Source organism: Malania oleifera, chromosome 4 (assembly GCF_029873635.1).
Source record: "Malania oleifera isolate guangnan ecotype guangnan chromosome 4, ASM2987363v1, whole genome shotgun sequence".
NCBI classification, from domain to species: domain Eukaryota; kingdom Viridiplantae; phylum Streptophyta; class Magnoliopsida; order Santalales; family Ximeniaceae; genus Malania; species Malania oleifera.
Genome location: NC_080420.1, coordinates 89,018,992 through 89,033,099, shown reverse-complemented (window position 1 = coordinate 89,033,099; position 14,108 = coordinate 89,018,992). Strand labels below are relative to the sequence as shown.

General features: G+C 35.3%; 1 protein-coding gene across 1 annotated transcript in view; it reads right to left on the bottom strand.

The window, feature by feature from the left end:
• Window positions 1-8,893, bottom strand: part of LOC131152989 (zinc finger CCCH domain-containing protein ZFN-like) — a 48,793-nt gene extending 39,900 nt beyond the window's left edge. The window contains exons 1-4 of the mRNA XM_058104992.1: window positions 8,385-8,893; window positions 6,882-7,039; window positions 6,213-6,275; window positions 231-350 (exon numbers count right to left, since the gene is read on the bottom strand). Of these exons, the coding sequence (XP_057960975.1) occupies window positions 231-350; window positions 6,213-6,275; window positions 6,882-7,039; window positions 8,385-8,463 (420 nt within the window). The 5' untranslated portion in view covers window positions 8,464-8,893. The remainder of the gene's footprint in view (window positions 1-230; window positions 351-6,212; window positions 6,276-6,881; window positions 7,040-8,384) is intronic.
• Between the last annotated feature and the right edge of the window lie 5,215 nt (window positions 8,894-14,108).

Genomic DNA, 14,108 nt, shown 5'->3' with positions numbered 1-14,108 from the left:
AGTAAATTTAATCAAAAGTTTATGTTTAACACAAATACTTCAATGCATAAAATAAATAAATAAAACATACATAAGTGTTATGTCCATGCATTTTTTTTATCTTTAAAAAAAAAATTATTCCATGCAGTCATCTATGTATTATGCCAAGCAAATAGAGATGAACTGTTTGTGTGAAGACACAAAAATAAATTCCAAAAAGGAACAACTAAAAAGAGACGATAAACCCAAACCAGACGAAGTGGATAGCCTAAAACATTCAAGGAAACTCTCCCAGCAACCCCAGCCTTGTCCTTGGGATGATGAAACTTGCATGTGGCTCCAAACTTGCAAGTTCCTGTCTTCAAGTAGTACTGGAGAACAGAACAAAGAAAACCATTAAATCATCAAAGTTACTCATTAAAATGAGACCGCATATCACTAAAGCCAAAGGAATATGAATATGGATTTAACAATGGAAAGGGTTCCAAACTACTCAAACAAATTATCATTCTACATATAAAATAATCCAACTCAACAGCTGTAACCAATACCCTTGAAAATGCCTATCCTCTGGTAAATCTGTTAAACCTTATAAAAATACATAGATTATTCTTAATTCAGCCTTTTAAGTTGATTATGTTAAATTATCACTTTACCTAAATGCTTAATTTGTTAGGTTGCAGGCCAACGATGCATATCAAAATTTAGCACTCCCCCACACGTGCAATCTCGTTACATGTGGAAATAATCAAAATGATAAATAACACTTAGGGAATAAGATAATTTACAACCACCACACCACACGATAAAACACGGGCAACAAGACTGAAACCCAGGACCTCCTGGCAACAATAGCTTTAACACCATGTTAGATTACTGTTTCAACTTAAAGCTTAAGCAGTTTGGTTGTGGGGCCAACAATGTATATCAAGTTTTAACATATTAAGTAAACGGATGATATATGTCATATTCATAAACCTAATAGAAAAATTAGGATGGTCAACAGAACCCCGAAATCATGGGCCAACAGCGGCTTCTACTTTTATCCAGTTTTAAGATACCATAATAAAACATTGATTAATGTCATCCCAACCCAAACCAATTAAGAACTAGAGAGGCTCACTTTGAAAGCTAAAAGATGTTTGAGCTCCAATATCTCTAAATTATCCTTGCAAAGCCAAATCAAACCTTTTAAAAACAACACGTTACAAGAAATTTTCCCAACACATGGAAATTTCCGCCATATGCACACATCGTTTTAAATTTCTGTTTAGTAGTAAGCATGGAATTTTTTATGAAACTTCCACAAACTATTAAATATTGTAAATAAACTACATCAATAACAAGTATTTGGTGTATAAGATGCAATATCTTAATATTAATGAAACTGGTAAACAGTTAAATATTAGTCATTAACTTTATTATGCAAAAACAACTATTTTAGAGATAAAAGGTCAACTAAAATGTTGTACATAATAGCTAAGTTCGATTTTGCATAAATTTTAGAAAAATCTAAAAGTTATCATTGATATGATGTATCTTTCTTGCAATAGTTTTATTTTCACTAAATAGAAGATTGATAAAGAAACAAATTTCAATTTTGGATTTTGAATCTCAAGATCTTGATAAATTTTTGGTTGATTCAAGGAACTTTTGACAAATATTTTATCAAACAGAAATTAACAGCCATTTGAATTTTGAGGGTGGTGGAAAATAAAAATTTTGAAAAAAAAAAAATTCTATCATTTTGTGGAAATTTAAGGTCATAAATTTAGACAAAATTGGTAAGTAATCAAACATTTATGGGACATGAAGGTTGTGAATGATAATACATCCATGTCAACGGTCAAGAGTTGACACGTGTAATCAGCATCGGTGTAAGCATCCATTTTGGGAGGACATGGTTTCGCCATATGGTTGATTTCATGAATGAAATTTTGGGGATTTGGAAAGAGCAAAAAGGGAAGCTGCTGAGGCAGTGTGCTTAATTTTCTATTATTTGGGTTTTATGGAAAGTGGTAGCAGAATTTTTAAGGTTTAAGTTATACCTTCCGTCTTGTTGTGCGATAGAGAGGTTTTTCTTGCTTCTCTTTGGGCTCTAGTTTTTAGGGTATTCGGGATGAATCTTTTGAATGCTAGATAAAAGGATTATGGGCAACTCTTATGCAATCTTTTTTCTTTGTAGCTAAACACCACGTTCTCCAACTTCTTCACTTTTTTCTTCTTTCTCAGTAAATTTTCAATTTCCATCCTAAAAATAGTACCTGAACCTTCACCCTTTAAGTGCCTTTACTTGGAAAACAAGGTTCCCTCCAAAATGATGGCATTTCATAGAAGAGTTGTTGTTAACAGAATTAACACTTATTATATGTTATGGAAAAGGAAGTCTTTTAAGGCATTACCCACAGATGTGCGTGTTCTTTGCTTTTGTGGAAAAGGAAGTCTTTTTTTTTTTTTTTGCCACCCAGTCAGGCTTCCTCGCACATTCGGAATAATTTGTCTGCAAGATTTCATAAACAACGTACATGTCCTTCACCTTTTGTAGAGTTATTTCTTCAAAAAAAACCAAGGGTTTGAAGATACTAAGGAGCAGTATTCTTTGGTGTCGTGCTCTTTGTGTGTAGTCTGGTGAATTTGGTCAAAACAAAATGCTGGAATATCTCAGAGGAAAGTAATGTCTTCTGACATCTTGTAAAGTAGGAAAGTTTCCTAATTTTGCTTCACTGCACTTTTGCTAGCTTTTTTAATAGATTTGAAGTCTTTGCTTCATTAATTTGGAACAATAATTTATTTTCTCATTTTCTCCCTTTTGTAATTTTCAGGAGGACAATGCAAAACCATGGCAGCAAGTACATTGAGTTTCCAAGACTAAGCTCAGTCATGGAAATTAATGCTGGTGTTCATTGCTTTCTTAGGTCAAATAGGTTCCTATACCAAATTTTGTACAATACCTGACCACGTCATGTATCATACCTTCATGTGCAGTACAACGTCGTGTCAACAATTTCTTCCCTCTTAATGACAAAAGTTTATTAAATATCCAAACAATGAGTTTATATTTTAAAATATGTGCACGGTATTATGACATCATTTAGACAAAAATGGGTGCATGTTGCCAACTTGCATGTCTTATCTTCAACATAATTCCATAAAATAAAATAAAAAAGACTATTAAAATGAAAAAAAAAAAAAAGAACAAGAAGATCATGTATCGATTCATTATCTCATAAGAATCACAACACCGTGTCAACAAACACAAGGGCAAGCAATGACCAGTGCAATTTGACAAATTAAAGCAGAAATACAGTGACCTCCCAAGTTTTTCCCAAAAGACACGAATTTCCCTTACACAAAACACCATAGACCTCCCCCATTATAGGCCTTAATAAATGGGGTTACCCTCCTTTCAAAACATTTTCGTTCTTTATACAAAATAAAAACTCCAGCCACATCATTTTGAGGATAACACACATGAGAGCAAAATGATGCCATTTAAGTAAGGTACACCCACATCTGGCAAGGTGAGAGAGAAAGAGAGAGAGCTAGCATGGCATCACCATCTCAGCCAGCCACCATATTCTTCGTCTTCTTATTCTATCTCTCAGAACCCTTCTTTTCTTATTTCCCTTTTCTGCTGTCCTCTGTTTTCCATTGCTTCCCAGCCACAGCACCTATCATCCTTGTCTACGGACTTAGATTTCTAAATTACCCAACAACTCTTCAATCAAAGCAGCTGCTCCACCATTAAAATACCCTGTGCTATACAAAGGTATGAACACAACAAGAACCTACTTTTAAGGATAGAAGAGCTGAAATCTGTATTTGTTTCCCTGTGCACTGCACTGTATACTTGCAGTCTTGCCTATTCTCCTTTTCTTTCAAACAAACACAGAAAACATTTCCCAAGCTTCTGAACCTAAAATCCTTCCTTGAATTACCCCTGCATTTTGTGCTTTCCAGCCAACAGAATGAACCAGTTTGATTCAAAAAACCTTTACCCAAAATACAATGATTGCATTTCTCCCATTACAAAACCCCCCCTTCTAAGAACACAAACTGTTTGATAAACTGATACTGCCAAGGGATTAAATCATCAAGATTTCTAGTTCAATTCTACAACAACATTTGCCGTAGGATTTCCATTGACATTGAAAAATGCCCTACAAAGACTTGTAAAAGTTTACTCCTTTTCTGTAAACTGAGTACACTCTACAGAATCTCATAACTTTCTAGAAATTTGTAGTGTGATCATTTTCAAAATTTAATCTGTTGTTTGAAAGCTCCAGAGAGAGAGAGAGAGAGAGAGAGAGAGGGAGAGGAGAGAGAGAGAGAGAGAGAGAGAGAGAGAGAGAGAGAGAACAATGTCAAGGACTTTCCAAATTGGGGTGAGAGCCTTCAAGTCTTGCCCTTCCAGGTTTTTACTTTAGGTCTTGCTTAATTTTGAAGTGGATATGTTCTGATGTGACGGATAACTAAACACTAAAGGGTAATGTCACCACTTTCTGTTCAAGCAGTTAATGGCACAAATGGGGACTAAGAGTCACTAAAACAAATTGTCCAAAGGAGGTTGTATTTTGTAAAAAGTTGGGAGAGGTTTGTGTCATTCTGGAGAAACTTGAGGGAGATTACTATTTTTTTTCTCCCTCTAAATTATGAGTCTGTCATAGACCATCTACACAAAGTGAAGTGACACAGCCATTAGTACAGACACTACACGAAGTAATTAAGAACAATTCAAGCATATGTTTTATCAAATCCAAAATATTGGGAGAGTATTGAATCCAGAACCAATTCATATAAAGCACTAGCCAAAGGTGGGGAAGAAAAGCAGCTAACATGTGTGCTGGGTGCATTTGGTTAAAGGTCATCCACATGAAAATATATATAGAAAACTAATGGAAATACATTTCAACTTCCCATGAAAATGCTGTGTTACAATTGGTCATACGAAACCATCCATGAGTCGGCCACTTGGGTTACTAATGCTTACATCCTTCTTAACAATTTTAATTCTACTCACTTCTTCTTTTACTTCGCAGCTTTGACAGAACGGCTTTCACAATCTCTGTAATCAATGGTATCTAATTTTTATTTTTCTCATTTCCCTCAAGCTTAACAAAGTTTATCTTGAGCAACTTATATTTTTCTTACACATGAATTAAATATTTTTAAGTAATAACCATATGATAATGAGCTCATAAGGGAAGATATTTACTTCTTAACAGTTACAATTGGATTAATCATGTTGCATGAATTTCTTTGGCCCATTAGAACATTGGTGCATTAGTACCACCAGTGAGAACTCAACTCATCACAAGACAGAAATAATATAGATGGCAATTATGATTCGTAATGGCAAAGTTAGTTTAATCGTTTTTGTTAACTTAGACTACTAGGTGTCTTGATTGCATAAGAATATGTTAAGTGATGGCACTCATGACTTTTAATGCCAAAATTTGTTTAGTCATTTTGTACTCAGGGCCTTCATTGTATAGGAATATTGACCAATCAACCATAGAAGCAATGACAATGGCAGCTATTACTGCTATGGTAATAACAGTTATTATCCTAGCAAAATATGATGATCTAAAAAGTTATCAACAAATCAATATAGATTTAGCCTTCAACATTATAACCCAGAATGATCCCATGGGATTCTTTGTTTCTGGCTGTACAAAATAATTCATAAAAATTACCCAAAATGCATAGAGGTGCATTTGTGAACCCTGTTACATATATGCTAGTAGCAATATGCCTTCATATTATCTGCAGTTTATGGACACATTTACAGATCAACTGACATCCATAAAATAATTTTTTTTAGCATGTCTGACAAAAGTGTTGCATATTATAAAACACCTAGCACTATCACAATTGAGCATAAGATTGTCTTAAGAGTAACTCACAAGAACAAAGTTACTTAGCTTGAGGCACAACCACAAATGAAATAAGCCCACCCCCCCCCCCCCCCCAAAAAAAACAATTCAATAAATTAATTAATAAAAGCACCCTCCAACTTCAATGCATCAATGTTAAAAACAACATATTGTCTAAAGAATTATATGTTTCAGTTTCCATCATATGTTGAAAGAAGATTCAAATCCATATGAACAGCCATACAGGAAAATAGCACAGTTCATGCCAATGGTACATTCATAACATCAAATAGCACATGTAAAACCAGTGACACTGATATTAATATGTGCTAGAAAAAAAGAGAAAAAGATACATGCCTGACATTCAGGTTGTCCCATTCTTTCTGGGAACTCTCCTTTCATCCTTGCTGCGGCAATAGCCTGTAAAACAATCACATCTGTCAGAACTAATCCATTCCAAAAAATAATAATGATCCATGAAGGTAAAAATTTACAGAAACTTGAGACTCACAGTTCCATTAGAATAAAATGGCATCAAACAACATATCGACATAAAAAAGCAGCAAGCAAGTGTGTGTGTGTATCTGAATGTGAGCATATGGGTGTGCACATGTATGTTACCAGAAAATCGAGTACTCTTATACACAAGGCAACAATTTATGTGTAAAGTCTACTGAGATACATACAAAGAGAAACTTGAAAACAGTTCACCAAGGATACAAGCCAGTCTATCACCAATTATAACCAACCAGAAAAAATAAGCAAAATGTTGATTTTATATAACACCAACAGAAACTATGAAATATAAAAATAAAATAAAATATATCTATTATATAACAAAGTAACAAAGAAACCAGAACATTCATTACATGAGACAGAAAGAAGCACATCCAATACTCATCAGCTAAAGAATTACAACTTGGCTTCAAGTTCAAGGTGTACACGAGCAAAGACAATGTGCAGAGACCACCATTAAATGTATAAATAATTATTCATAGTATTGTCCAAATCAAAAGCAAAATTTACCAGCTTCCTATTAGGGGGATGGTTAAATCGGCAGGTTGCTCCAAACCTACATAGGCCTGTTCTGATATAATAAGAACAGTCTGGCTCTCCAGGACGCTCAGGATATGGCCCCGATTCCATTGATTCGGTAGATCTCAAGTTCATTGACCACATTGCATCTGAGATAACATTAGGTAAGTTTAGAAATATTACTAGTCAAAACTTAAACAAGAAGCAGTGTACGTCAGTCTCTCTTTCACGCACACACACATGCATATATATTCCATCCACATCCTTTTTTTTTTTTTTTTTTTAAGGTATGGATATGGTGCAAGGCTGAGGCAAACCGCAGCAACACCCCCCAAAACCCCAACCCTCCTGCCTAGCCCTACCCCAAACTCCCGCCCTCCCTTTCTAAAATCAGGAAGGATCCTCACAAGGGGATTCAAACCCTGGACCTCCCCAAAAGGGGGCCAGGAGACGAACCACTGGGCCAAAGCCCCGGGTTCATCCACATATTGTTTCAACTTTAAAGCAATTCATGTCATTCTTTTTTCCCCTTTTTTTTAAATGGTTGCACACGCTCCCATCTTGAAGTACAACCTCTGAGAATAAAATATTTCAAGGATCACATGGCATAGACAGCATATCAAATATGCCCTCATTCACCTATGCCTATTGCATATAGAAAGAAGAAAATTCTACTTAACTGTTCAACTCTTAAAAAAAGGGAACTAAGAATATGTTATGAATGATTGTGAGAAAACGATTAGAAATCAAGCCTCGTGTTTAGGTTAAGATTTTCATTCATCTTTTGCAACGAATGAGCACAGTCTAACTAAAATTTGAAGGTTCTGCACACATTCTGTGCAAGAGAAAATTAAAATAACAGCATAATTTAAAAAAATTTTAAACAACCGAGAGATCAAAGGAGGTGAACTAAAGAAATCTGTTTAGTAGCTAATTAATTAATCAAAAGGATACTGACGTCACAAATAGTGATCAGGTGGAAACCGTGCAACCCAGAAAATATAAGTCGATAAAAATACTAAGAACCCAGAATTTAGAAGAAGTCAATAAACGAAAGAAAGATTAACGGGGAAAGTGGGGGAAGTTGCTACAGAAGGCATTTCTAAACTCTAAAATCTTAAAATATTCAGCAAAGGGAATAACTTTAGCTCAAAATACCAACGAAAGCTTAATTCCACGAAACCTACACAGCAAAATCACGAAACCCGTCTCAATTGTCTCTAATTTACCTACTAAAGGGCAAAATTCTAAATTGCATGACATTGAACAGAAAACAACCCCAAAGTTCACCATTGATCAACCCAAAATTCAGCAAAAAGGAGCAATTCAAAGCATAAAGAACTACTAGACCCTACAAGTATACTGCATTTATGCACAGACACTGAGCCCTGTCCACATTTGAAAGCATCAAAACAAAAAAAAAGGAACAGAAACAGAAACAGAAAATCAAGAAAAACATGAACATAAAACAGTGAGGACGTGAGGAAGTACGACCATCATTCAGCGTCGTCCGCAGCGAGGAACCCTCGGTCATGGCCGAGCGGGACATCGGAATTCCCGAATCGAATTCCATATCCTGAATTCTTCCTCCATCACTCTGCTGTCCCCTCAGTAAACCTCCCCCTAGTTCCCATCCCCAAGCTATCAAAAGTGAGAGGCTTAGAGAGAGAAGGAGTGTGATATAAATAAAGAGAGAAAAAGAGTCTTCAGAGAGGTTTAGAGAGAGAAATTAGAGAGAGAGAGAAAGAGAGGGAGAGGAAGCGTTCGTTCTCTCCCCTCCACAAACGAGGAAGAGGGAATAAAAACCAACCATCGACCAGACACTCGCACACACCGCCCACTCAGTCATCTGCTGCTTTTTTCACCCGCGTTTTTTAGAGGAGAAAACCGGGCGCCTCGGGATGGGAGAGTCGCGCGAGTACGAAAAACCGCCAGTCTCCCTCTACGCCTGACCACTTGTACCCGTCGTCTTAATGACGTCAGTAGCTGGGGTTTTCGCCTTTAAGCCTGACGTCAAATGCCAATAAAGTAATAATAGGACACGTTGTATTTGAAAGGCAGAAGTAGGTTGTAGTCGGTCCGTTTTGGGAGTTTGGGTTGACTCGAACCCGGGGGGGGGGGGGGGGGTTAGACCTAGGGTGGCTTTTTTAAGGGTTAGTCCTCCTGCCCTTTACGCTTTTTTGCCCTTTTAATGAAAGGTTTCTCTTAGATTTTCCTCTTTTTTTAAAAAAATATTATATAAGTCGATCCATAAAAATAATTTAGATTTTAAATAAAATTTTAAGAGCTCATATCCCCCCCCCCCCCCCCCCCCCCCACACACACACACACACACACACACACACACACACACACAAGGAATTAAAGCATGATTGGACTACAATTTCAATTTTATGTGGATTTTATAAAATTTAAGTACATTGTTACCCCTAATAATCTCGGCATAACTCATTTGAGAGCAACCGCATTCTTTACTCTTTCCCTTCGTCACCCCCTCCATTTTGGTTTTAGACGCTCACTGTTAGAGTTTTACAAAAAGTCTGTTATGACTGTTATGAGTAATTAAATTAGTTCTTTTGTTCATTATCATAGTGGTCCAAATGTAAAGATGTAATTGGTCATTGTTCCTATATAAGTGAACCAATTGTATAGCATGGGAATTAAATCTTTTAAGATAAGAAATATTTTGATTCTTGTTTTCTTTCATTTTCCTCCTGAAGCTTGTTAATATACAGCTTCTCATATTTCATATGGTATCAGAGCTTACTGCCCTTACGAAGCGATGGGTTGGTTATTAGTTCGATTTCTTTAGTTATTAGTTCATACCGTGGACTGGTCCATTTTTGTAAATCCTAATCCTAAAAAACCAACGAGTCACACACTAAGCATAGCAATTCGATCAAATGGTCAATCGAATTTTTATTTAACCCTATAGAATTCGAATTGCTCATCTTTGTTTTGATTGAGCATATTTGTTTTGATTGAGCATAAAAGAATGAAAGAGTTTCTCATTTTTTTCCATCATTGTATAGAACAAAAACACAAATCAAATAGCATGTCGTCTTCATCAATTCTCTCGTCGGACACTAGGGAAGAGAAAAGTAATCACAACTTATCAATTCTCTTATCGAAAACCAGGGAAGAGAAAAATAATTACAAACAGAGCAGACGTGATTAGCCAACGGGGTTTTCAAATCTCAGAGACTAATTAATTCAATTTCTGTTGTCTTCTTCAAATTTTTTGCATTTTTTTTTTCTATGGTGGAAACTGAATCTTCTTCACATTCTATTTCTATGGAAAATGTTGATGATTTTTCAAGAAATTCATCAGATGATTCTTCAAGTGTTTATTACTTGCATCCATCAGATAATCCTGGAGCTCTCCTAGTGGAGTAGATCAACCTCTATTGCTCTTACAGTTAAAAACAAAATTGCATTCATAGATGGTACTTCGCCTCAATCTAATCTTAGTGATTCTCGAACTCAAATTGCTTGGTTGCGAGCCAATAATCTTGTTCTATCTTGGTTAATGAATTCTATAGCAAAAGAAATTCATGGGAGTCTACTATACTTCACAACTACATATGATATTTGGGAAGAACTTAAGACAAGATATCTTCGAAGTGATGGTCCAAGAGTCTTTATTTTAGCAAAATCCCTTAGTTCAATTTCTCAAGGATCAAGATCAGTTACTGACTATTTTAATGAGTTCAAGACCCTCTAGGATGAATATATCAGTTACAGGCCAATTCCCAGCTGCGGATGTAGAATTCTCAATCAGTGTTCTTGCAATCTTTTAAAGAATTTTTTAGACAGATAGCAATCAGATTTTGTGATGAAGTTTCTCATTGGCCTGTATGATTCCTACTCTATGATGCAAAGTCAGTTACTTCTTCAATCACCTTTGCCTTCTATAAGCAAAGTGTTCTCTTTATTACTGCAAGAAGAAAGTCAAAGGTCTCTATCTAATGCTGTTGGTATTTCCATAGACTCTCATGCAATGGTTGCTGCACAAACACAGAGACATGTCGCCATGAGTGGTATTTGCTTCACAAAACCAAAAACCAAAGGAAATGTCACTTGTTCTCATTGTGGATATAATGGTCATATTGCAGACAAGTGCTTCCACTTAATTGGATACCCACCTGGATGGAAAGGATCACGAGGAAAGAAAATTTTTCCTATTTAACAAGGAAATAAAAACACCAATTTACCCAATGCAAATGTTGTTTCTTCTTTGGAGTCAAATTCAAGCATCTCAAACATATTTTCTCACGAGCAAATTCAAAACTTGCTGTCACTTGGAAATAGTTTGTCCCATACACCCATAAGTTCCAATTCCACAGCAAATGATGCTTCTACATCAGGTATTATATCATGTCATATTGTCTCTACTGACAAAAATAATTCCCCGTGGATCATTGATACAGGAGCAACAGATCATATGATTTGTTCTCCCCAATTTTTCAATTCCATTCAGTTACCAAACAAATCATCTGTGGTCTATTTACCCAATGGCCATTTTGCTCCCGTTGTCTTTACTAGAAATGTAAATCTTTCAACTGATATTATCTTACATAATGCCCTTTACATTCCTTCATTCAATGTTAATCTCATATTTGCTTCAAAACTTACAAAAGATAATTCCATTGGTTTGTTTTTCCTTCAATCCAAATGTATTTTGTAGAATTTAATCAGCTAGAAGATGATTGGTCTTGCTGAAGTGAAATCTGGCTTGTATCACCTACAACAACCTTCTGTTCCAGCAAGGAGCAAAACTGATTTCAATTGTGCATCTTCTGTTCCTTTAGCAAATAATTGTAACACCAATGCTGATATTTGGCATCATTGACTAGGACATATTCCTCCTACTAGATTAAAAATTATTATGAAATAGATTCCAATGTATCAGCACCTCAGAATCATATCTGTGAAATCTATCCTTTAGCAAAACAAAAGAAGATTGCATTTCCTGTATCAAATAGTCATTCAGATAAAGCATTTCAATTAGTACATTGTGATATTTGGGGTCCTTTTTCAACTGTTTCATATTCTAGTTTTCATTATTTCTTAACAACTATAGATAACTATTCAAGATTTACTTGGCTTTACCTCATGAAAACCAAAATAGAAACTTGTACCATTCTCACAAAATTTGTTTCTGATGTTCATACTCAATTCCAAACAACTATTAAAATTCTAAGGACTGATAATGGCCAAGAGTTTAACATGCCTGATTTCTATAATAACCATGGAATAATACATCAATTGTCTTGTGTTGAAACACCCCAACAGAATGGTAGAGTCAAAAGAAAACATCAACACCTTCTTAATGTTGCTAGATCCTTGCTTTTTCAGTCAAAACTGCCACTCTCTTATTGGACAGATTGTGTGCGTCAGCAACACATCTTATAAATCGAACCCCTTTTTCTATTCTCAATAATCAAACACCATACTTCCTTTTATTCCAGAAACATCCTGATTACAATTATCTTAAAATTTTTGGGTGTTTATGTTTTGCTAGCACCCTTACAGCTCATAGTGATAAATTTCAACCAAGAGCTTCAAAATGCATTTTTTTAGGATATCCACCAAATATAAAAGGATATAAACTTTTGGATCTTGTTACTCTCAAAACATTTATTTCTAGAAATGTAGTTTTTCATGAAACTATATTTCCTTCCATACCAAATAAAATTCATATTTTCCTCAGTTTTTTGAATCTTCAGAACCCAGTAATTCTTTACTTCCTCTTACATCAACTCCTCAACAAGAAAATACTACAATTACAACCACTTTATCTGACAATCTCAAAAGGTCTCAAAGGATCAAAAACCCTCCTGCATACTAACAGAATTTCTATTGTGGTAATATGACCAAAACAACTTCACTTTATCAATCATCTCCCATTTCTACTTATGGTAAGCCTCATTCCATTCTTCATTATCTTTCCACTTCTCAATTATCCCCTAAATATAAAACCTTTGTTGCTATTGTTACTTCAATTTTTGAATCCAAAACTTTCAAACAAGTCCTTTCTCATCCTCAATGGCAAAATGCCATGGCAGAAGAAATAAAGGCTCTTGAATCAAACAAAACTTGGGATCTTGTTATTTTACCTCCAAACAAGACTGCAATAGGTTGTAAATGGTTTTATCATGTCAAGTTTAATGTTGATGGCACAATTGCAAGATATAAAGCAAGACTAGTCGCAAAGGGATACACTCAACAAGAGTGTTTAGATTTTTTATGATACTTATTCTCCTGTTGCTAAGATGACAACTGTGAGGGTTTTACTTGTTGTTGCTGCTATCAAACATTGGCATTTACATCAATTAGATGTTAACAATGTTTTCTTGCATGGAGATCTTAATGAAGAAGTATATATGCAATTGCCACCAGGCTATTCTTTAGCTACTGACCCTCGTGTCTGCAAGCTCAAAATAGTCTCTATGGAATGAAACAAGCATCAAGACAATGGTTTTCCAAACTTTCTCATTCTTTGCTGCTACTTGGTTTCAGTCAAGGAAAATCATATTCTTCTATTCATCAAACAAACCCCCTCAGCTTTTATTGTTTTACTTATTTATGTTGATGTTGTAATCCTTGCATTTGACAACCTTGATCAAATTAATTCAGTCAAGCAACTTCTCCATGATTCCTTTACCAACAAGGATCTTGGTGAGCTAAAATACATTTTGGGTTTGGAAATTGCTAGATCAGCTAAAGGTATTACTTTTTCTCAATGAAAATATGCATTGGATATTTTACAAGATAGTGGGTTTTCTAGTTGTAAACCAGCAGCCTTTCCTATGGAATCAAATTTGAAACTCAGTGCACCAGATTCTTCACCATCTATAAATGATCATGCATTATATAGACGACTCATAGGTCACTTGTTGTACTTGACTATCACTCGGCCAGACATAGCATACTCTGTTCAAGCACTAAGCCAGTTTATGGCTAGTCCAAGCATGATACATCTTCGAGTTGCCGAAAGGATACTCAAATATAATAAGACAACACTACATCAGGGAATTTTATTATCTGCAAAATCGTATCTTCATCTGAATTCTTATTGAGATAGTGATTGGGGTGGCTGCTTAGACACTAGAAGAAGTGTAACTGGCTTCACAGTTTTTATTGGAGACTCTTATTTCATGGAAATCAAAGAAATAGGCTACTATCAGCAGATCATTTGCTGAATCTGAATATAGA